Source organism: Haliotis asinina, chromosome 3, assembly GCF_037392515.1.
Source record: "Haliotis asinina isolate JCU_RB_2024 chromosome 3, JCU_Hal_asi_v2, whole genome shotgun sequence".
Classification (NCBI taxonomy): Eukaryota; Metazoa; Mollusca; class Gastropoda; order Lepetellida; family Haliotidae; genus Haliotis; species Haliotis asinina.
This window is the reverse complement of record NC_090282.1, coordinates 26,852,146-26,878,477: the sequence shown is the minus strand read 5'-3', so window position 1 is coordinate 26,878,477 and position 26,332 is coordinate 26,852,146. Positions and strand designations below refer to the sequence as shown.

At 40.2% G+C, this 26,332-nt stretch overlaps 1 protein-coding gene across 1 annotated transcript in view; it reads left to right on the top strand.

Moving 5' to 3' along the window:
• The first annotated feature begins 329 nt into the window (after window positions 1-329).
• Window positions 330-26,332, top strand: part of LOC137276706 (lachesin-like) — an 88,170-nt gene continuing 62,167 nt past the window's right edge. Inside the window, exon 1 of the mRNA XM_067808327.1 lies at window positions 330-390. Within this exon, the coding sequence (XP_067664428.1) occupies window positions 348-390 (43 nt within the window). The 5' untranslated portion in view covers window positions 330-347. The remainder of the gene's footprint in view (window positions 391-26,332) is intronic.

Here is a 26,332-nt window from a genome sequence, read left to right as displayed (position 1 = left end):
AACTCCGCTGGTACAAGAGACAGTAGCCATTGGAATGACGAACAGACGAGATCTGTACATAGAGCGCGCGCATCGCACGTTCCAGAACTGGGTGTCGTCTGCTAGCATCGTTACGTCATCACGCGTCACTAGAGCGGGAGAAACTTCAACGAAGAATTCTGGATTTGGCTTTCATTAGCTGAATATTGAGTTAGTTTTGAGAGTAACCGTCCAGGATTTATTTGTGCGACTTTTCTGCAGACTTGCAAGGAAGTGTCTTCGTGACTGCTGATTGCTGCGTGATCGGATTATAGCTTGATGTGACACTCCGGAGTAATGAATGAAGGATTGACAACTTCAGAGAAAGGATGCTCCATAGTGTAGCAATGCTAGCTGTCCTGCTATATTCTGGTAAGTTATTATTTAATCATTACCTTTGCATGAACAACTCTAACATGCCACAGACGCCGTTAAGAAAACTTTTGATAAGATGACAGGTGACAACAGAGCTCCGTGATATGGAAGTCTCTTCCCTTACCACTGCTTCTGGGGGTAACCTACGCGTAGCAACGACCTGTAGATTGCTGAAACTTTGAAAGCATGTCAGATGATGACACAGGAAAATTTATAACACTGACATCGACTGGCCTCATACATCTTGACTTGACAAGTATTCTCTGGGCAGATTTCCTAACGCGTTTCTCTTTCACAGTTAATTCGGTTATCTGAACTGAGGCAGAAAGGAATCTCCAATTTCTAATGTACAGGTGTCTCAGGGAACCTAATGGGCTGTGATTCAACAAAAGATACTAATAATGCTCATATGCGGTCAGACATCAGGAAATGTATCTAAACAGACTGCCAGTACCTTCGTACCTGACTTCACGGAGATACATGCTCGCTTTCATTACTAAGAGAGGAACACGGCTATGGAATATGATAAAGATCAAAATCCATACTTGTTTGTTTTAAATGACGAAGAACCACCAGTCATTATCCAGCTTAATGGAAGGAGGCATGGGGTCCTACAGTAGGCCAACGGTCTTGTTTGTTTATGGATTTCCCACTGCTGTGACCTATTCTGATTTAAATTTCCCCTGAAATGTTTGAGTCGCTGTTCAAGATTTAATGGACTTTAACAATCTCCAATGTTCGAGGCAGTTTGAAACCACTGAGGTAATCCAGCGAGTTGGACGTGATTATGTTCTTTCCAGAAATTGGATGTTTTGATGAGAGTTCAAATCAGGCTAATTAAGTACAGAAAGCAGAAAGCAGAAAGCTGACCCTTGTCATTTTGCTTGAAACAGAATCCAGTGAATGTCGACATTCTAAAAAGGTACGCCCATTTGTCTACATAATGTCTCTGTTTCAAAATTCTGTTTTGGAAATGATTAAACTTTTAAATGTTCAAAAAAAGTTTAGTACTCATTAATGAGACAAGAATGGACTTTTAACTGTCAAAGGTTTGAATGCATTCTCTTTCGATAAACTACCACCTTGTACACTGTCGAGCTATATCATTTAGCAATTTAAATTTCTAAGATTAAATGAACGCGAAAACTTTCGTTTCAAACATGAATTATTCATTACCTTTTAGTGATATTAATCGGAAATAGGTTTATTTTGTAGTCTGCCGGGACCATTTACCATTAACTAGTGTTTGATGATATGTATATGCCGCATACAGACGCATTGAAACGCGTAACCATGCAAAACGCAAGCACTTTAATGCTCTGGACATCAAGTTTGTAATATTTCTCCAGCCATTACAGAACCATAAAAAGCTGACACTTCAGCAATGTAAGGACGTAATTATTATAACAACCACCTCAATTGCAGTAAAAACAAATACAGGAAGAACCGACCACGGTGATGAAACGATTTGCTCGCATTTTAAGGAGTTGAAACATGAATTCTTTCCGACGCTGTAACTTTGAAACAGGTTCAGCGACAACATTATGACGTGAATGTAAGCTCACACCCGCACATCCTCAATCGATTCTCACCTAACCGAATTGATGGGTAAGTAAATTATGTATGGAGGATACACAAACCAGATGTTTTCAAAGGTCTAACGCCGCTATCGTATATTTTCGGCTATCGGCTTGTATGACAATGCAATACTGCTGTTTTACAGCTTGTAAACAGCACGGTATTAAGATCGTTAAACACAGTCATGAAGATGACAAGCTGGAGGGAAGACTCTTCGTTGACAGTCTTTAAACGTCACCGTAAGATATCACTGTTTCACTTGTTGCTGACAATTCCAAAACTCTGAACACGATTGTGCAACATTGTGAGCTCCTACGGGTTTCGTTCCAGACTTTGGTCGGTGTAAAAGTAAAATACATTGTTTGATTATTTATTTTACAATTACTTTTCATCGAAGAAGCTGAAAATTCACCTTATATAACATTTCCAAATTGAATTTCACTTTTGCGCTGTCCGTCAGTCAGCCAGTCAGAAAGCCGATGTTGCTTCTAAGGGGAAACATGCTCCTCCAAACAGTCGGAAATCTACATAATGCTCAGTAATGAATGTTCAATGATCACAAATTCCCCCATCGGACTGTTGGCAAGTTGTGTATAGGGAAACCTATCTCTTAAATCGTTCGACTCAGTTAAGCAGAGTCATGCTCTTTCAGGAATGCGAAAGCTGTCTATGTCCCTCCTTCGTGACAAATATCCTACAGGGAGACTCTACTGCACAAGGAGATACAAAACGTAGGACAAGTGACGGCTTAGACAGAACACCACTTCCAAAACACATTCACTTGTTCCCCGAAGCAGTTAAACAGCTGTTTATTATGTTCAGTACAGAATGAATAACGACAAGAGAGACCCAAAGGGAGTGATTCGTCTTGAGGGTTATTTCCTACTCATTTGTCCAACAGCATACGTCACTTAGCCTTCGCTGATTGCCTCAACGATGTTTTTATACACTTTGCGATAGCCTCAAAGAAGTTCGAGTTTAGGAAGAATGCGCTGAAATTAGATTGAATGGGAAGTAACCAATGTTAAGGGTAGATTAAACGAGATGGTTGGCAGGTACAAGGATATTCGAGAAGAGTGTTTAATATCATCTAGACTCGCCATCCCCGTGGTGATTCCGGGAAGAATTTGGTGTGAAAAACCTTTGCATTAAATGTAACTGAATCAAATGAAAGAGGGTTATGGATCTCGTTTGATGTGGGGGTTAACATATGACACTCTCGAGAGGATCCTACACTTAACCATTGACAAATGAATGCTTAGAAGAATCTACCAGCGATGAGGGTTCGACTTCTAATGCTGGGGTATTAAATATTGTCATCCCGACTCTTGAGCAGTTGATAGGCACGGGTCTATTGGCAGCCATGGAAACTTTGATTCAATTCATTTAAAACCGTATCAGAGTTCATTTTTGTTATGTTGTAATTCGAGCTGTTACTTCTTAGTCTGATCACAGCACCAGACAATAATCATTTTTAGTTATATGTCGAAACATTGTACCAAGCGTGAAAATCACAATAGAAGTTATTCACTCGATAATGGGATCACAACATGTGTTCTTTAAAAGGGTAAGCGTTTTCTAACGCTAAAACAATGTTTCATCTTGATAAATACGACGCTTTAAGATGGGCTTGGGATGGGCTTGCAAAGAAGGTTGAATATAGACCCCTTTAAGAGTACAATGGCAGTCTTCAACGCGTTGAATCATTCACAACTGACGTGTACGCCAAGAAGACACACCGTGATTTACCTAAATACGTTTCAAGGCGAGATTAACCTCAGCCTCGCACCGTATTAACTGAAAACCAGCTATTTGAACATTATTACAGAAAGATGCGGATCCTCGGATCAAATGTAATAACGAAATTGATCTCAAAATTTACATAAACAACCTTCATCTAATTAACACTGAAGGTATTGATGTCGAACGGCAAACTAATACGGAATCCATATTGACCTTATTAATCACTCTAACGCAGATGCCAATCTTTCCTGGATCACTATAGAAAGTTTCTTAAGGGGCAAGTTTGTTCAACACACTAATCTACAAATATCCAAATACTTTCCAGCTGAGATCTATATTGAGTCGTTTAAATCTGGAATAGTGAGTGCAAACAGTGTTTCCATCGGGTATGGGGATTGAAGCTAGTTCGGCGGTTTTCCATCGGGCAGATTACCTCTGGCTTGTCCATTAATCTTAAGTATGAAATCGAAGGAGTGTGCCTGGTCATCGCAGCATTACTACATTCCGACTCCATCCTGACTGATGATCATAGCGACATGATAAAGCACCTATGGTGTAGGGTAGGCCACAAATCTCTGGGCGTACGGTGTGTAAACGACGGAGACGACAGAGGTTGCTGGATCGACCCCGGGCCGATAGCCCTTGGGGGCAGTTTTATGCAATAGTTGGCTGACATTTCCTCCGTACTAGGCATCATTGATTTCATAAGCCACGCCGTAAGAGTCAGAAAATTGACATAGATTTTGCTCCAAAACTAGTGCCGCCTCGTATAGCTGATTCACTAAGGTGGCTTGTCTCATGATGTTCAAAGTGCTGCAGACACTCTCTACTTAGCTCTCTGAGTGGGTCTTTCCACAACCTTTTAAAATCATTGCCTTAAAAACTCAATTTTCTTCTCCGACCCGAGTCTTACATTAGGGCTTAAAGGGTCATCTGAGATCTTTGCATGTATCTTCTATATACTAGGTGTTTGAATGAGGGCTGGAACGTTACCAGGATTTCACACGAAAGATCCTCGCTTCCTTTACAAGCAGAAAGTGTATCTGTAAAATAAGATTTCATCTGAGGAATTCGTAATGAAAAGGATTAACGAGGACATTTTCAAAACGTAAATGTGTTTTCTGACAAAGCTGAGTTTCAAACTACATCTAACACTTAGGTTGGGGGATACACGAGTTCTTGACCTTACTTTCTGCTATCGACCTTTTTGGTATCTGGTGTATTGATAATCAGCGAACCGTTGTACGTGTCACATTACGTCTCCTTAAAAGGTTCTGTTGTATATACTGGTAAGCATATATATGTCTAAAGTCGGTAAATCAATATTGCTTTATTTGTTACGCTACAGGTCATATCCATTGTCTAAATAAGTAATTGTACAACATGACGTGAATGTTCGACCGATAGGCATCTGTTTTGTACATCAAGTGATGGAGCGTCTCCGCGAATGCTGATTGGTGCTATTTGTTGCGCTCCAGGGCTATAATGGAATTATAAAAAATACTAACCGTTATCACCGTTACACACACACATACACACACACACACACACACACACACACACACACACTCACACACACTCACACACACACACACACACACACACACACACACACACACACACACACGAGGTTGAATAATCGCCATTGTATCTGCGATATTACCAACATTTTGGCTTGTCCAGGTCGAGTAACGTAGTTGTAAAATTGCTTATGGCAATGGGTGAACAATATTCGTTCATGCATTCATTTAAATAGCTGATGGTGTCCATTTATGTGTCAAACTGGTATTACCTGTATCACCCATACCAACTGAACTTATATTCTGGAGGATAGATGTGTAGCATGTTACGTGATGTCGCATACCAGTGGCAATTCTAGATGATACTGTAACATTAAACTTAGATGAGACAGGGGAATAAATTCTGGGTCTCACACCGAAATACCTGACCTAAAGACATTAAACTGATACACGTTTAACATGAACCCCTTCCACGCTGATACACGTTTGCAAAATGAATGATGTTTGATGGATTTTATCCCAGGTTCATAGAAATCCATGTTTCAGCTGTTGAAAATGTTCTCTGCCACTGCTACGAACTCACATGTCGAGCCGGATAGTTTTCAGCTGGGGCCATTTTAATGTTTTGGAGCAGATAACGATCTGCAACTAAAGAACTGGTGGATTGTAGCACTGGTAGATTTGTTGACTTCTGATTAAAGCGCATACCGCGTCTCTTTTCCACATATCATCGTCTTAATTTTATCCTGTAATTACCTCTGAGCATTTTGCTACATACTGTCTTGTCTTTCGCAAGATAGCCCTGTGTGTAGTCACAGGGTATCCAAGAACACGGGGTCATGCATGACCTCCCATTTGAAATCTTTGCCATTTTAGGCTGTGGCACTGGTCATGTCAAATTCTTCAACTTTTTGTTGACTACGTTTGGTAGAGGTCAATTCGGGTTTTAGCCATGGTCAAACATCATTGCAAGAACCTTTCTGGATCAGCTTCAAACAGAGCTAGTATGTATGTATGTATGTATGTATGTATGTATGTATGTATGTATGTATGTATGTATGTATGTATGTATGTATGTATGTAGGGTTCAAAACGTATTAATCAACCCTCGTATATGTAACCTTAAACGATGGAAGTGTGCACTGAGATATGAGAGCAATTTTCTCAGATATCTTTGAAGAATTATATACTTAACTAAAACCTAAATTAAATGTGAACAAGATGTGAAAAACAATTTTAGGCTATCATTATAATGAATCCAGTGCTCTTTTAATACAAACATATGACAGTAAACTTTTCACACTTACAAAAATATTTATTTATATAAATAAATAATAACATAGATATTTAATGTAATTTTTGGTAATTGATACATCTGGCATAAGCATTAGGTTTGACGTTAAAGTGAATCTTGTTGCAAGCAGACAGCTGATGATAATTAAGACAAATAAAATACGTAGGTCTCCTTAGAATATGAGAATGCAGCCTAAGTCTGATGTAGTTTGAAAAAGGAAAAGTGGTTGAAAACCACATCAGACGAAATCCAAAATAGGTATTAACAGGACGTACGTATATCAGCTTACAAGCCTGATGAACTAATCTAACCTTCGTGTTTATATCGCAGTACTATATTAAAAGCACTCTATGACATCATACTTCTCTAAAAATAAATAATGCATTTCTGTCTAAATGATACGATCAGCCCACAAGTCCCATAATGTATTCTAAGAACTAGTTTAGATTGCAGTATTAAATTACATGGTCGAATGAATTAACGCAACGTTACATTAAATCATCTCTCGCGCATACGGGCCGTGCATTATTTCATGTGATCCCCTTAGAATTATGTCCCTTTGAGCGCTCTTTACGAATATCCTACGCGCAACTGATGATTGAAATCGGTTCGGCAAACGCCGACAACACTGCGTGCGACAGTTTTCGATGTACGGAGCAATTGTTTACATCTCATACATAGCAAGTGTTTTCTGCTTAGAAGCTGTTCGACTAGGAATTTCAGTTTTTTAATCGATTTCGGGCAAGTCGTAAGGGATGATAAGTCTTTTATTGCATCATTAGGAAGCTAAAGTAAGAGTCCAATGCACCAATATATACAATAGAGGCCACAATATTGTCAATATTGTTATTTTAAATAGGAATGAAGTACAGAGTAACGTTGTGAATCTCCAACAGATGTGTACCGGGGGAAAGCATTGTCTTGATCAAACTGAGAGAATAAACACAGTGACTGAACTTGCACAGAAAGGATAGTGCACAGCTTTGGCTTCGAACCATAAGTATGGATGCTTGAGGAATTGTACTCGTGGCTGTATAACATAGTCTTTCGGATGCAGGTCGAGTATGCTGTTTCTGCTAAATTTTCCGAAAGATACGTTAATCTATTGTTCTATAGTTGTTTGACCAGGATCGGATCATTTAGAGTTCAGTGAAGCTTTTAAAAGTGACTTACTCCCATATGGTGGACATAATCAAGGTGGACACTTCAATGACCGCAGTTTGACTTCTTCCTTGTGTTTCCGCAATCTTGTCAACTGACCAAGTAACTTGTCATGTGTTGTTACGGTTGCCATCGAAAGGCTTGGATACTTCTACTCATAATGAAAACATGTTATCTTCACTGCTTAGCAATGATCATACACGCATGCTCGTGATATTCGACGTCGTAATAGAGTCTGCATTTATCAGAGTAATCTTGTAGTTTTAGCAAGGATTTTGTCACCTGTACTTAAACCGATTGGTCTCAGGTTACCCAAACACACCTGTACATCATCAGTAATTTTTCCACCCATACTTGAAATAGACAGATCATCTGTTAGTGGTAGACTTGATGTCGCATACGCTTCTTCTTGTAACGTGATAACTGTATGCCGGTCACGTGAAGATATTTATCACTGTACATTATTTCAGCTGTCGAATGGTGCCTAAAACGCAACACCTCTCATTCTTGATCTCCAGAACGTGCCACCTCGAGGAGGGAACGTGGCTGCCGTGGTATTGAGCTCTGCTGGCTACTGTGTAACGTTCAACAGAATATTCAGAGATCGTTAGCGCATGTTCCAGTGAATCGCGTGTTACAGCGATGAGAACATCCGAACGTACTGCACACTGGCTGGTTTCAAGTAGGCCTCAACGTGTCATCGTCCAGTGCCTCCGGTCGCATGCGTATTCAGCTGGATCGAGGTGATGGACATAAGGCTCCTGCATCAATCCATCATCCTCACTCCGTGGACATGTTTTATGAGGTGGAGGTTAGAAACACTGACAACTAAATTCGCTATGCTTATGTATCGCGGCTTTCGAGGCAGTCTTGGCATAGGTTCGAATGCTCTTCATTTGTTTCTCGTGGGAATTCTGTACAGCGAATAAAATGTCATCATTGGGATGTATCTTCTGATATACTTCACATCGGCCAAAACGTGTACTAAATATAAGGTTTATAAGGTCTCGAACGTGGTTTGTTGGTAGGCTGATCGTTGTAGGTAGGCAGATCGTTGTAGGTAGGTAAAACACACTGCTTCTTTGTCATAGATTGTGATGGGTTTTCCTGACAAGGGGATTTATTTTAAAGCTTTGAGACAATATAAACCTGAAACACGGTCCTTTTATGTATAGCATCTTTATTGTTATCAAATATGCTAGATCACTATTTAGTGTTAACCTGATGGCGTGGCAAGAAGAAATCCTGAGAGGATATAGCAAACCCTGAGGAAGGTGTCATCTATACATGGGTGGAATGGTACAAGCCACGCACAAACCCTCAACGGAAATATGGCCATTTATATCCCTACTTACGAGGGATGTTTTGTTGTTCATCCAGCTCACTGTCTCTCACTCTTCGTCTCTGTCTCTTCTTCGTCTCTCTCTCATTCTCATTCGGGTTTCTCTTCTTCGACACACTCACCGTCTCCCTGCCTCTTCTTCGTCTCTCTCTCATTCTCATTCGGGTTTCTCTTCTTCGACACACTCACCGTCTCCCTGCCTCTTCTTCGTCTCTCTGTGTCACTTCACTTCTCCCATTCTTTTTCATCGTTGCTGATTATCGCACAGAGCAGCATCAAACACTACTCGCTGACTGAATCTAGACCCCACGTTGCTTTGTTGGCAGTCACATGTTGAACAACGTCCTCTATGATCCCACGTACATCTTCACCAATAAGCTAGCGAAGACGTGATGTAGTTAGCTTTTAAGCTGTCAATTGGCACGCACAAGGAACCTATTTTCCACGACGATCTATGCCTCTAATGACATGACATAACACTACAGGCGTGTAAGTGACATTAATTACCATGTCATCAATAACAACGGCAATGCAGCTTGTGTTTCACCAAAGCTTCAAGCATAGTTGACAATCACATCAATCATCTACCTTCGTTAACGTCGTGCTCAGTGCTCAAGACGTTACTGTGATGATCTGAACGGATGTTTTGCCAACAAGTCTACTTCGTCAAATTACTAACTGCATGGATGCATGTGAGGGTGTTAATCATCCCGAGTAGGACAATGCATACCTCGACATTGTAGACCAAAGTTGACGGATATCACTAAATTAAACAGAGAAGGCGACGTTTCCAAGGAGATCTTTTTTACCGTTGTTACAGTCTTCACTGGCAACATTACTACGATATGTGGAGGAGTTTCATAACTGAAACTCCTTTTCGAATTATTCTGTTTTATGTTATACACGAAATGGACTATTTATTTTAAAAGTTTTGTCGATACTTTTGAAGTCAGGAATAAGAGGTGTTGAAGTTGATCATAAACCGGTATGGTTATACAGGAAAGAAAGTGACAAATTCGAAAAAAAAATTATCATAAAACAGCAAGAAAATACGAAATATTATCAATTTTCTTTTCCCTATATTAAGACACTAAACCGACTGTCTCCACTGGAGTGAGCCGGGTTTGCAAATCTCTTTGCGAACGAGTAATTGGTTCTACTGTCTATGTATTGCAAGCCTTAACGCGAGGTGTCCGGTACACAAGTGTGCACTGCATATGTATAAAGATATTATAGTCTTTCTGTCTTAAAACTGAAAGTCACAGGCCCTTAGCACACACATTGCATATGTGGGATTGACATTTGACACAAATTACTTTCTAACTGACATTATTTTTAATGTCAAACGTCAACACCAGAAGAGGATCAGCCTCGATCATCTAAAGAAACAAATTCTATTGATCGTAAAAGCAGTGAAAATCATATCAATGGATCTCTGAGAATTGCTGATGACTCTAACATTTGGCAACATAACATTTTGCACTTGGCATAAAGTAGTGTATCTTTCGCCTGTATCTTCCTCCAAGTCATTGTGGAATGTAAACAAAACGTTGGACAAGATTAATGTCTGTACTGACTGACATCAAACAAACAAACAGGGAAACCTGAACTTTCGATTTCGATAGGAAGTATAAGCGTTTTCATCTTTCCGAACAGACATCTTCCGAACGTACCACCTTTTCCCGTTATCACCACCCCTAAACACAACGCAGTAGGCCCTTACTAGTGCATAGGGTGTCATTTCTAATTTTCTATAAATAACTAAAGACCACTAATTTTGACAATCTTGCATAAGACAGATGTTAGTGCAAGTTTCCAACCGTTTTTCTTTGCTTCAAAATGGAAATAGTACAAGTGCAATTTTCACGTCATTTTTCAAGAGTGATTGGTGTACAAACAGCTATCGCCATAAGGAAGTGCATGTGGTGATGCACTGTCAAAACATTCATTATTATCACATCAACACTGACTGAATCCGATATATCTCCCACCGATTTTTCAATCGTACATTTAAAAATGAAGTTCCAGCACTTTGTAAAAGTATATATCTGTATCAGTACAGACAATGTTACAAGGCTTGTTATTCTCCAGTTAATATGTATGGTACGTGTTAATAACAATTTATATTTACCCCCCAGGGAATACAAACTACTTACGTATGTAATCTCAAATTTCTTGGTATATTATTTCGTCTCGCCTAAGGGTGGTGTAAGTTGTCTTAATGATGTTTTGCACCTTCTCATATTTCACTGATTAAGGTTCTGTATATACTAATGGTTAGTGTATCTTATAATGGCCTCTAAATGGATGTGTTTAGAATAGAAGTCCGTCGTTCATACCAACAGAATTTTGTCTTAGTGACATTCAGATTTCTTCTCCTTTTGTATACTTAGTGATTATTTCGTTCAAAATATGAATTATAGATTCGTCTTACGTCTCAACAACAGAGAATGATAACATAACTATTTCCTTCTTTGAGTGGCATTTAAGAGGTTGGGAAGTACAATATAGACACACGTTATGGATTAGAACGTCTTTATTTACAGCAGAAGTGATAACGGTGCAGGGATTTGTATCGAAACGTCACACATACACAATGAAAAAAAGTTGTAATCCATAAAGTGTGCATGCATATTCGCTATTTCCGTTTAACGTAGAAGTCAGATAGTAATATCGGTATATGCGTTTGTCATTACAAATCAGTGATGAGGTAAGAATTTTAGAAATGGCTGTTCTGAATCATTAGAATCAAATACGCGTGTTGTATGGAAAAAGTAAGTGTTTGTGATCGAACTCACATTTTTACAGATGAGGTTCTTCACAAGTTGTGTTCAAGTTGATTCACACACATTTAACTGCATATAGAATTTCACTCTAGGGTTTTTCTCTCTCCAAGACATCCGAAAATGTCATTGTAGTTATTGCGGTCGTGAAACCTTATTGTCTAGCATATTTACGTCATGCACCGAAACAACACCCGTAAAGACCCGGGTTAGAATTGGTTTCCAGCTGTTGATCACTAGACTGTCTGGTCCAGACTCGATTGTTTGTAGACGTGCTGTCGTATAGATGGGAGTGCGGCATTAAACAACATAGAAAGAAAATGGTTCAATGTATGAAGGCCATTTCTGATGTCCCCAGCCGTGATATTGCTGGAATATTCCTAACAAAAAATGAGGTGTCATCCAAGTGACGTAGTTCAAAGTACCTCTGCTTAGCCAGCAGGGAACGGCTGGCCGAAATGGGACGTCGATATAGAAGCCTTCAATAGCTGATAGGTCCGATGTGGACGATGGTCCACAGATCGGGGAACAAATATTCATTTCATTTCCTATAACTGGATATGTAGGGAATATTAACGTGTACTAGTATTATACACCTTGTTATATGTTTAGCATCGATAGTGAAGCTAAATACTGTCTGGTCACTTTTCATCTTATGGGGTTTAACTTTTAATATTTCTTTATCAACGAATTTAGGCTTTGGAATGCTCCATCAAGAAATCTAATTATTTCAGTCGTTTCATTCCTGAAGAAATCTTGAGTGTCTGACTTAAACTTGATTACTTGGAGCTGAGAGGGACACACTGAAACATACAATTCGAAATGTTCTTTCTTTTGTTAGATCATTATCCTTCCGATGTAACCAAATATGTCTTGTATCAGATCTGATATTCAGAACAGAACTCTGCGGGAACTTTGAGCTGGATGACCAATTTGGTTCTTGGAAAAAAGATAAACTTTGTTTTTGTCCAATTACGTGGCTTTGTGACATTGCTGCTCAAGAGTGGGCTCGAGGAAGGAATATTTAAACTGTAGTATGCGCCATGTGTTTTCTCTAATCAATCAAGGCTGAAAACGTTTCTGATTGTAACTGAGGTCTCCGGGTTTGATCAGCTAGATAACAGAAGTTTTGGCGGTCATGTTTTTGGACTGTTTGTGAAGACCGACCTGCTTGAATCAACAATCCATGTTGTGTGACTAAAAAATCAATGACGTCTAGCATGGACGTGCTCTGCGAGACCGTCATCTGTACGTTTCCGTTCTCCTTACTTTTACTGTGCTCATGCTATCAGCCTTTAGGCTGTGTTGGTCGATATCGATTACCCACATGTTATGTATTTAAACCGTCGTTGATTGCCATACAATGTCAGCTCAACGTTGTCCTTATGTGTTTCTTAATGTCTTGGAGTTATGAAGATCATACAGATCGCCGCCATGTAAACGGAATATTGCTGAGTGCGCTGTGAAACAAAACTCACTCACTCATGCAGATCGCTTCTGTGAACCTGGCCCTTGTCCTTAGGAGATGGGGAATCACGACACCCTGAGTTATGGATTACGTAGTTGATAGTGTTTCTAGTGCAATGATCTCTGCAGAGATAACTTCTGAACATAGGGTTTGCTTTTACAAGAAAAACACATATGGCTCAAATGCCGAAGAATGGAGCTGTTCCTCACACTAGCAGTGGTCTGTCTGCTCCTTGCCTTTAAGATGCGAACTGATATTGACCCGATATTGACCTGATATTGACATTTCACACGTTTAACCAAATGACATCCATCTATCCATCTACGATATGCAATACTTTAGGAGTGATCCTATCAGAAGCAGACACGTCTTGAAATAACAGCAGTTACTTCCGAGTGTGTGTTCCAATTATGCAACACGCATACGCGTACAGACACACACACGCGCGCGCGCGCCCCAATAATTCCCTTGTAGACCATACTGGAGGGCAACCATCACTGTTGAAACTCCACGATTTTATTGTATATAAGACCAGATGCTGCTGCCAAGGGCACCATCCTTGCAGTCACCGAGTAAACGCAGTCACAGCATCCGTATCTCATGTTTTATTGTCATTACACTCAGTGGAAGTAAGTTAGTTGACACGGAGTAGGAGAGTACGACCGTTTCGCGTACTGTTTCCAGAGAGGGTACCACAGCGACAGGCGTGTTGAAGCCGATGAGACAGTGAGAAGGCGTTCTTGGTGTGTGGGCGACGAGTTCGCATATGGTTCTTATATGTCTCTACTTGTTGTACAACAACAAAAATAGACTGGGGTGATACACAGCCAGTATGAATAGTGTCTGTTACGAAAACTCGCATTAACTCTTGGCACTAACGAATACTATTTTGACTGGTCAGTTTTGGATACGATACTGGGGAACAAGCAGGAACCAATAAGGAACTACGCTTTACTCCATCGATTCATTTTTCATTAGTCCCCTGACTCCAGACATACTCTGAGTCCAGACTGACAGTATTTCGTTGTGTAATTACAATAGTAACACCAATGTTGGGCTCCAAGAAGTACCCGTGTCTGGATCCGAGTTTTCGGCCTGGCATGCAACCATTACTGTCACCATGCAACTATCACTATTCAGTTTGTCAAATGACGAATCAGGATTCGAACCCCAGACTCGGGCGTGACAAGACAATTATAACAACTTCACGGTCCCACGGCAGTTTAACAAGCTAGATTCGAACCGGAACAGCCGTGAAGCGAACGCTTTAATTACCAGATGACCCTTTGTCCAAACGATGAGGTCATCCTCTAGACCCTGCAACCAATATCATGAGGTGTAACACGTTGTCCGCTTCACCATCGGCTCCAATACTTCGAGGGCGTGTTTCCTCTAGGAAATATGAGCAAGGGCGCTACCTCTGTGTAGATAATTGTCACGTGACAGCAGGTATCCATTATCTGTCTACCCCCTGGATGTAACAGTAATGATGGGCATTGATCTGGCCCACCTCACCGTAGTCTGCTTACCTTCCCATCTGTCAGTCACATACATTTTTCCAAGGAACGCAGTTAATTAAATGCATGCCTTGATCACGTAAGGAATAGATTAGAACTAGATTTGGCAACCCAAACATAGTGTAGACGGTTATCGCAGTCTTTCTTGGAAATGGGATGTACGTGCCTTTCGTTACCGTCGTATCTACTGTAGGCCTTGGTACCCCTTCAGTAATCCATTGTAGGGCTGTCTTCGTTTGGTTCCAGGGATATTGAACACCTCGGACTATTTTGAGCCACGCAGCATGTTAGTGTAGCTGTCTGCTAGACTTCCAGTGCTTCGTTTGCGTGTAAATATAGAGTATCTTCTAGATTTGGTCGGTCTTGTTTTCTACGTCTAACTGACGTATTTTGACGTCGATTATCAAGATGGGCGCAATCAAGAGGCTAAAGCGTATTCACCCTTCGTAAACGTCTGTGCCTGCATTGATTGCATGGTTTTGAGTATGATGGTTGTTTGTCGTTTTCAGATATTCCTGTTATGTAAATTCCGGTAAAGAAGCGAGTCTCTGCAACATCAGCTTGCTGTTTACACGACGAGCAAAGGTATTACAGAAATTAACAACACGATCCGAATAATGACGGCATAAAAATGACTGTTTGGGACGTTCTTTCTGTAGTACACTTGTGGTCAAGACATTTTCCTCCTTTAGCAGGATTCGAACCCGGATAAGTGGCTGTCATTCTCAAGTGCACCTCGTTTATTCAAAGTAAAGTAAAGTTGTATTACCAGATTATTTCACAATGGGTCTGATTTAGATATTTCGTATCATTACGGAAATAGATTTTATTGTGTCTGCGCTCCCTGAAGTGGTTAACATTCTAAAAGTTGGTAAACTGAACTTTACTCTGTGTTCTGGCACTCCCAAGGGGCGTAACTCGTGTAGATAACGACTTCTTGTCCGCTTTTAGTGAGAGTGAGACTTATGACTATTTCGCTACTGATGTACGGATACGTGGCACCGAGAATGGAGGAATGTGCAGCCACCTGCGTACTGACAGTGCTGTTCCTGAAATGTCACATACACCATCATGAATATGACAATGGATATTAGTCTAGACATACAATCTGTGTACAGTTACAGAAACTGCGACGTAGATAGATCACTCACAAGACAATCCAAGCATTATTTTTTTAATGGTAGCTAACCATTTACAGTACTTGTTGACATATTTATCAACTGCATTGTCTCCAGAATGAAAACATCCCAAATTTCACGTTGAAGAGACCATCATGGTGTTTAACAAATTGTATATGGATTTTCAATAAGTACAATCATATATCACATATCAATTGTACAGTCTATGTTGTGTATAACATGAGGTTAATAAATCCCAAATGGTTATCAGACATTTGATAACACCTATATCCTATGTCATTGTCTAGACACCTTGTGTTGACCAACCATTATGATAATATGAATACTCCTACTCCAGTCTTTGACGCCAGTGAGGCGGACATGGTGGAATCATTTAACACTGGTCAGTGCCGAAATAAAGATAACAATACACATAGATCTGCAGGTATACTACTCAAAATATATCAAGGATAATGAATGTCACTGCACATGTTAGTCCGTAACACTTTTGAATAGTATACATGCAGATGCAGCGTCCACATTTCGTTTGTATACTCCTCTGGGAGTAGAGAATATATTTCAAATGCACATTGATCCCTTAGGGTAACAGTCATTGTAATCTCGTGGAATGTGGTTTGCAATAATTAATACACGTGATGACTGTTATATATGAACAACGGTGTGTCTTGGACGTCCTGACGATCCTCAGCATGGTTCGAGCCCAGTTTGGACGCGATTATTACTCTTCAGTTTTCCGAGCTGACGTACGGAGCGTGCTCGACCTTCACCTCTTGGAAAAGTTTCTCCCGGCGTAACCTGATTGTACTTTATGTAACGACCGTTTCGTTTGGCTATATCGTTGATAACTAATGCGAATTCACTGTAATGTATCATCTATTGCCAACAAGAGATTAAACATGGAGCGCCGGTTCATAGATACAGAAGTCCCCATGATATATCTACCTTCGCCAGTACGTGTTATTACTCATACTGGGTATTGTTCCCAAGTACCTGCAGCCTTTGTTTGGTTACGAAATGTCTTGCTGTAATTATTGTACATATCCTGAGAGAAAAATATAATTAAAGAGGTTAGATGTACTGGTGCCACCTTTGGACACTGAAGTTATAACTATAAATATATAACCATAGTGAAGAAAATAAAGTATCTGTATATTCTGACAGACTTACTTCACGTCGTAGATAACAGCAACGTAGCTGCAGAGAAACATTCTTCAGAACAGTGTTGTGCTTCCTTTTGTAAATGGCCCACTGGTGTACATTACATCTCTGATATAGCTTGGGTGGATGAGTGGTCCACTGGTGTACATTACATCTCTGATATAGCTGGGGTGTATGAGTGGTCCACTGGTGTACATTACATCTGTTATAGCTTTTGCTGGATGAGTGGTCCACTGGTGTACATTACATCTCTGATATAGCTGGGGTGGATGAGTGGTCCACTGGTGTACATTACATCTCTGATATAGCTGGGGTGGATGAGTGGTCCACTGGTGTACATTACATCTCTGATATAGCTGGGGTGGATGAGTGGTCCACTGGTGTACATTACATCTCTGATATAGCTGGGGTGTATGAGTGGTCCACTGGTGTACATTACATCTCTGATATAGCTGGGGTGGATGAGTGGTCCACTGGTGTACATTACATCTCTGATATTAGCTGGGGCTGGATGAGTGGTCCACTGGTGTACATTACATCTCTGATATAGCTGGGGTGGATGAGTGGTCCACTGGTGTACATTACATCTCTGATATTAGCTGGGGCTGGATGAGTGGTCCACTGGTGTACATTACATCTCTGATATAGCTGGGGCTGGATGAGTGGTCCACTGGTGTACATTACATCTCTGATATAGCTGGGGCTGGATGAGTGGTCCACTGGTGTACATTAGGATGGGTGAGAGGCCTACTGGTGTCTTAACAAGCTTTGAACACTAGGACGTGTACCATGTACAATGAATCGGGTGACCTGATGATGTGAATAACCGCCCCGCGACGACGATGAAGATCACGACAGCGATTATAAAATGAGGACAGGTACTGGTAAATCTTTCAAAAATACAATTGAAGGAATCTATTGAGAACATGAGGCATGAAGTAACTGGCTTCAAGATTAACTGTCAGAATGAACTAAGAATTAAGTTTCCCCTGCACATAATGCATTTAGTTTTTGCACATACATGCGTTATCAGCAAGAGCCTACTGTAAAAACATAATCACCCAGAAAATTAAATATAAAACTATTCTCGTCATTGAATGAGTCAGAATGAAATTCGACTAAAAACGTAGTGGTTTTCCTTTTTGGTATGACACATGGATAATTTTCTTGTGTGAAAATAAAATAAAGTTAATGCGAATGAAAATGGATGGCAATTCTCCCATCTTGTGACAACGCATGGGCGAGTAGAAAACTCCAAAGCAACGAGAGTTACGATTTACTTGATTGATGGCGCCATTTTCATAGTCTTCGGTTTTTAATTCATAACCTTTTCAAATCGAAATAAAACAGCTGATTTTTGGTCGTGATAATTTGATTGAGTGACAAAAATAGTTTCGTTATTTAAATTTAGTTTTTGTTTATTTTAAAACCCTTATTTTGACAGTGTATCAAAATCATTTGAGATTATTAATACCGTTGCTATGTTTCCTTTTTTAAATGACATATCAAATAAGGGAATAGCTATAGTGAGCAGATCAATCTTGTGCATTAACGAGATTGTGCCAAAAACATTAAGATCTAGATTCGTAACAAAACCATTATTAGTAGGCATGGAAACGACAAATTAAAAAGTAACATCGAGATGTTTAGTAAATCTATGACTCGATTGCTAAATAATGTTTTTACGTAATACGGTTGTGTCACTTTTGTTCCTAGTCCTGAAATGACTTGCCAGTTGTGATTACAGAACGTAGATGCTGCTGACATCGTTTGATGTGCTTGATCTCATGAGCTAGACACATATTTATGCCCGCCTCTAATGACACCAGCACCAGCACAACAGATACGTGACGTGCCGTGAACGCTGAGTGACGCCATAGTGAGCTAAAGGCAATCTGTATTTAGTTTTGTTTAGTCTGTCTGTACATAAATGCGCGTTGAAATGGCGAACCAGTGACTGAAAGAATGAAGGGACATACTAATCCAAATCGCTAATATTTAGTCGTGTATTAAAACTCATCATATTGCATATCCATGTTCAAGAATGTAGCTAACTATCGGGTTGTTCTACTATAACGCCCATCGTTCAATAAAGGAACGTAATAAGGTTTATGTTTTAGTTAGTACGAGGCATTAATTGCAAGAATATATATTCGGTATGTATGAGTCGCGATGTTAGTGTCGGTTTCATGTAGACATTCTTACATTATTACATTCAAAACGTCATAAAGGATTGAGTCCCGAATATCGGCCGAAACCAATCCCAAAAGGCAAAATAGCAATGGACAACAGAAACCCCTATGTACCATGGGAACAACAAAGAGCCCCCTGTACCATGACACCAGAAGCTCCTATGTACCATGAGAACAACAGAGACCCCTCTGTTCCATGACAACCGAAGCCCCTCCGTACCTTGACAACAGAGGCCCATGTGCACCATGAAAACAACAGTGGCCCCTCTGAACCATGACAAGAGACGCCCATATGTGCCTTGATAACAGAGGCCCCTCTGTACCTTGAAAACAGAATTCCCTCTGTACTATGACAACAGAAGCCTCTGTTCCATGGATGGATCACTGAAAATTAGTGATGACATCAGGTGTTTGGGAGAGGGGAATACATGGCCACAAAGCACAATTTACATTGCCAGTGATTAATGTCAGTAACTAGGGTGGAGCGAAAACTCAAGTGAAAGGTCATACAGTGAGATACCAGCTTTCATGAACGTGTAGGTTAAGGATGGACCCGTGCTCGGAGGCTTCATCAAAGCAGCAAAACAAGGTGTGACTAGAATTTACCTGGCATGACTGTGATGGACTGCCTGTTATTATCTCTCTCACACACATACACGCACACACACACGCACACAAACTTCGAACGTCAGTTCTGGAGCTCCTGTAACGCAAAAGCTTACTAAAGGTCCTTCATAGTACCACAGTATGATGCTTGGGGTTCTGCCGCCCACGTCTGGAAGAGTTGGAAACCAAATCATCACCACATTGCGACAATAGGCTTGGACATGTATGCATTGTCCTGCTGATTCAAAACACATCTTTTGCGTGTATTTCAAGGCTTTTGTGTTGATATTATCAAGCATATGTCAAACATATCCATTAATGGTCTGACCTTTCGGAACATAGTCCAGTTGTTGGGTTCTTTAATAAGCTATCACTCTGGCATCTTCGTCTGAGGTAACAATGGCTGTGGCCACTCCTTCGACTGAGACCCGTGAAGGTCCCGGGGTAGAATAGGCCTGCAGCAACCCATGCTTGCCATAAAAGGCGACTATGCTTGTCGTAAGAGGCGACTAACGGGATCGGGTGGTCAGGCTCGCTGACTTGGTTGACACATGTCATCGGTTCCCAGTTGCGCAGATCGATGCTCATGTTGTTGATCACTGGATTGTCTGGTCCAGATTCGCTTATTTACAGACCGCCACCATATAGCTGGAATATTGCTGAGTGCGGCGTAAAATCAAACTCACTCACTCCTTCGACTGATGTTTAGTCAGTTCCTAATGGACTGACTCATACCGGGTAACAATTCAATCCAGCAACGCCTGCCTTAATACGAAGTAAATTTTCATGAGGTGAAGAACCAGGGCAGCGTATCAGATCAACAGTCAGAAACATATAGCCCTGAAATATTTGCTGTTTTCTTCTCTCGCATTAGACATACCACTTTTTGGGCTGGGTGACGTGGGTTGAGTCATCGGTTATCCATATCATGCGGTGTGGAGGGAGTAGAAGGTTTCCTCATCTAAAATGACCTGATAGATCTTCCCTCTCGTACTCACGTTATCAACATCCTACTGGTGGCAAGGGAAGAAGAACCTACTTCCTTCCGCTTGGATGACAGTATGAGTTTCAGTTGGAAATACCTGCATTATGGAGTCTTATCCATTATCATCAGAGAATACTAAGAAAATATGATACTGGCAGACATATGCTGCCTGTTTGTTTATTTGGTTAAGAAAAAACAAACAAGTGTGGACACAAAGTATTGCACTCAATCCTTGCAAACCATTAAGGTACACTGTACAAGAGATGTTTTCAGCCACACCTCGTATTTCGTTAGTTCCTGAAAGTTTATGATGAAATGGCTTAACTGCCTTTGATGAAAAGCTTGATTAAAATCCTGAAGTGTAAGCAAAATTTGCTTTTCCGTGAAATCTGAATAAACGGTGGTTTTCCGTGTATCTAAGCAGTGGATACAATGTAGACGACAGAATTTAAACTTGATGGTATATTGGTCGACATGAAGGGGAAATTCAAGACTGGAAAATCGAAATCATCCCCCGTCATCCTGCCGGCAACAGAGGTTGCCATCAGTTTGATTTTTCGAGCACGGATGAAGATAAGAAATAAAATATGGTGCCTTCGTGTTTCTTTGATTTCAAATTCTTTCGGACAGATGAGATGAAGCTACCTACAATTCTTGCCATTGTTGAAAGAAGAAAGTCTTCTGTATATTCGAAAATAAGATTAAACCTTTTTGGCAACATGTTCTTTCTTTGATTTAACTAAATAAAGAAATCGATTCGTATACAAAATGAAACAGCTCAGCTGGAGAGCGACAATGCCAGTGCCCATGAGGGTGTTTGACGGTAGGGTAATCTATAATAGTTTTCTTGTTTGTGCATATCAGGGTCGTTTAGTTAGATCAGCATGGAACACTGTTGTCGGTACCTTTTTACCTGTTACCTTGTAGTTGGTTATTTTGTTTATTTAGCGCCAAGCCCATATTGCAGCTATATGGTGTCGGTCGGAAACAATCGAGTCTTTACCATACACTCCAGTGATCAACAGTATGAACATCGATCTACATAAAACGATGACATGTGTGAACCAAGTCAGCGACCATCCGATACCGTCCGTCGCCTTTAGACAAGCAGGGGTTGCTGAATAACAATTCCAACCCGGATTTTCTTTAGTCACTTCCCTTGTAAGAGAACAGTAGAACGCAATATATTTTCAAACTTAATGAATACAGTAAAATGATTTAATTAATTACACAATGAACCATGGTGTCTTCCTCTGTGTGCGTACAAGATATGGATTGGTGAAAATTTAAATTTGATTTAAGAAGAGAAACTCTTGAAAACAGGTACAAAGAGACACCACTTCAGTGTTTAAAAATAGGATTTTAAAAATTTAGTTAAGACTCAGTGACAAGGTGACTGGCACAGGAAAAATGTCAGTTTAAACACAAGGGTAATGGCGCAAACATTGTTTGGTAATCTATAATAGTCGTCTAACCTTTATTAATTATGCACGCATATCTGTAAAAGTATCATCCAGATGTATATAAAATGTTTTGTTTTAGTCTGGAGTGGTGAAAAATTCAGAGTTTGAAAAACATCAGTTAACTTATGTCATGAATATTAATTTATTCAAATGTCCCTTGAAATGTAAGGTTATAGGTCGTGTTTAAGAAAAAGTCAGGTTTGTGGTCCTGTGTACAGTCGTAAAAAAATAAAAGTTAGCCAACACATGATACCAAGAGTAGATAATGAGTGCACGCTTATTCTGAGAGTCTTGTGGTTTGATCCTACATCATACTGAAACACAGTATATTTCATAGCAAGTGACGATATTCGAAATCTGCGGTTCTCCCGGCAACGAATGTCCGGGTTCAAACAAAACCAAGCGTGTCCTCCTGTGGCACAGGCAACCAGATAACAGATATGCATAACCGGTAGAAACCAGAATCACAGGTTCAAACGTCGTAACCTTGTCTTATACTGAACTGCGGCGATCGCTCCGAAACAGAACAAAAACAACATTATACCAGATGAACTTACATAGGTTATAGGTTTCTAGTACGTAATACTTTGTACAGATCAGCTGTATCAATAAAATGTATAAGAATGTTTAGTATTACCTTTTCATTACTCGTATGTCGTTTATTGAAACATTACCCTGGAATAGGTTTAAACACCCGATATCTTAACTCGTTTTGTTCATGGGCAAATGTCACTGTCTTAAAATGATCAATATCCAGCAGAAAATAAGAATGGAAAACTACATAATCTGTTTCGTCGGGTAATCGAGACTGGTTAGTCCCTGGAGTTGACGTTATGTATTGAAATGACCTATTCTTCACGTGTGTACAGTTATTGGACATTAAATTAAACACACATTTCCAGAATGAAATGGATCAGAAATCTCATTCACCCCTATACAAAATGGTTCACTAAATTTCACAATGTTAAAAGACATAGATCCGTATATTTGAAATCATTATATTGACGACAACCCATTGTGACTCGTAGTATAGCGTTCCCGTCAGCAGTCCGTGTGGATGTCGTGGTGGTATTTTATCCTTTTGTGAAACCTAATAGAATGCACAAACTATTCCTAACTTTGAAGGCCTCTTCAATTCAGTGTTGAGCGACGGTGAATGCGGAGAGTGTGACAGTTATTACTGGCGCTCTCCCCTAAGTACTTTCGATTGGCCCTATCAAGTACCTTGGCAAATGTATTGAATAGATTCCACGACGAGGAACTAGATGATTGATTCATACAGTCGGTAATCAATGCTGCTGCACATATCTAATTAACCACAACGTTTCTGTATTAGACAATGAGAGGGTCCTAGAGAAATGCTCCCAAAAGAATCGCCTATTATCGAGGTTCTGGCCGTATGGCATGACGGACACGTCTTTGTCGGAGCCATCTATGTCGTCATGATGATGTCTCAGACTAGTTACAGTCTTCAAGACCATCCTGGTCAATAATTACTCCTTGTTGGGCGGTAATCTCAGAATTCTAAAATATTGACCAATTATCACGTTTCCATGTTTCCTGGGAACGTCAGTCGACAGTCGATGGTGAGGTCAGAGATTATTTAACAAGCATGACCCTATTTCCTCACTCTGCGTGCAGTTACAAAGATGTATTGTCCCTGCTGAAATATTGGCATTGCGTAAGGGCATTGCTAATATTTGTTCTCTCAAAGTTAACACAGGGATTCTTGTATCTTGGCTTCTTAAGGTTATGTGCGCTCTGGTTATATTTGAAATGACGGACTTACATAACTCACAGGCATCAATTCAAGTAAATTGTTATTTTCATGTTATTTCTATTTCATATCAAACACAATATTTGATCTATGACTGAAAGCAACTCGTATTCGCTTGGGTATAATACTCCGTGCCAACAGCAGTTTATTATTTTGGCATGAGGAGTTGAGCTCAAGTGCAGTATTTGCGCCGACGAGGCAACAGGACTACAAAAAACATATAGATCAGTTGAATTGGATAGGGATTAGTGATTTATCTACAATGTACCGTCCTGGGTAACATCGTCTCGATTAACTGATTTCCGGGTGAAGATCTCTTCTGTAAATAAAACAAAACTTGTTGCGGATGAGTTAGTGAATTCCTAGGTCAGACTGGAGTGAGTGAGTTGGGTTTTTACGTAGCTTCTCGCTTTACTCCAACAATATCACACCGGAATGGGCTTCACACACTGTGCCAATATGGGAATCGAGTCTGGCTGTTCAGTGGGACCACTTCAACCACTAGGCTACCCCACCGCCCACAGGCACATTGGAAGATGGGTAGGGGCATGATACCAGTTTCTCGAATACCTGGTGTCATTTATAACTACAAGTACTTTCATCGACATTGTGTCTAATGGATCTTTTTCTGGCGTTGACTCCTACTAATCATAACAGTAAGAGTTCACACCATTACAGTGTATTAACTGGCAGTAAAACATTAAGCAATAACTACTGTTGTTGAAATACATTCCGAGGTAGTATAAAAATCATTATGAAAAAGTGTTAACTATGTCTCTCGTGCATATCCGAGAGGTACCCGGTCTTGTTAAAAAGCGGCTTGTACAAAACAAATTGACCATCAATCATTGCGTCTCGATATAAAATCCGAGCAAGTCACTTTCTACCTCACGTCCGACTCTGTCGTTTGTTGGGGGGTACATAGCGAGATACCAATCAATGGCCCGGGAATCAGAATAGCAAATTGACTTACCGTCTGCTGCGTCTCTCTGTCGTCTGTCACACTGTCAGTTTTCGACGTCACGGAGCGCGTGACTGACGTAATTGGAAAGCAAACGACTCCGACTCCCGCCGAATGACATCTATAAATACAGAAGTAGTCCGGAACAAATTAATTTTGCAGAAATGTAATCAAATTATTGTTATTTCTATGGCGCTTGAAACAAAGATAGGGTTGCCTCGGGACAAATCAGATCAGGCAGGTAATGAATGTTATTATGCTCCATACAGCGTTCATGCGGTTGTAACGTCGTTTGGAGCTGTGTATTATATACAACGGCTCTCATGTTTATGCCTATTTGTTGCATGAGATATGGGGCTCGATTGTGCTGGGACACAGGGTAGGTGCCGAATTATTTCATACCTTATGAATTGTATTTTACTGAAAATATGGTTTTCATTGCAAACCTACAGGTTGCAGAGATGGACATTTCGTTTAAATCCAAGATGAAAGCTGTTCAGTGTAACGAGAAACTTGACAATGTTCGTTGTGCTGTTGTGGAACTATTTTTGAAAAATACGATATAAAATTCATTAAAACAAATTAAATATCTAAACGTGTTTGCCATTTACTTCAGTAATTAATAATTCTTTCTTTTATGTAAGCCGTCGTTTCCTTAAGCATGATAATATTTATGCAGAGTGACCTTGACGTCTTCCTTAACAGTACAGCTACATCTGCATTTATCTGCAGATATAGCTGTATTATTTTGTGCCGTGTCTGAAGAATTTGAACATTGAAAACATTGAGGCATATGCAAACAACAAGTAAATGATATTATGACCACTTGGATGATATTTTTTAGGATTATTCATCACAAGCGCTTCGTAAAATCCTGAGACAAGTGTTTGTAATACATATATCAGATCAAGGATTGTGATTATGAGTGAGTGAATAAGTTTAGTTTTAGCAATATTCCAGCAATATCACGGCTGGGGACAGCAGAAAATGGGCTAAACACATTGTACCCATGTAGGGAATCGAACCCGGGTCGTCGGCGTGACGAGAGAACGCTTTAACCACTGGGCTACTCCACCGCCCCGATTGCGATTATGGTACATCAGGGAGTGAATGTCATTTTAGTAGGATTTGTATGGTTTTGAGCCGCGTTTAGTACTATTTTAGGCAAATAATGCTGTGAAGGTCATCTGATTGAATTTAGTTGTACCCAGAAAGGAAATTGTAGTCTCGGGGTTTGGGTGTGACCAGCATA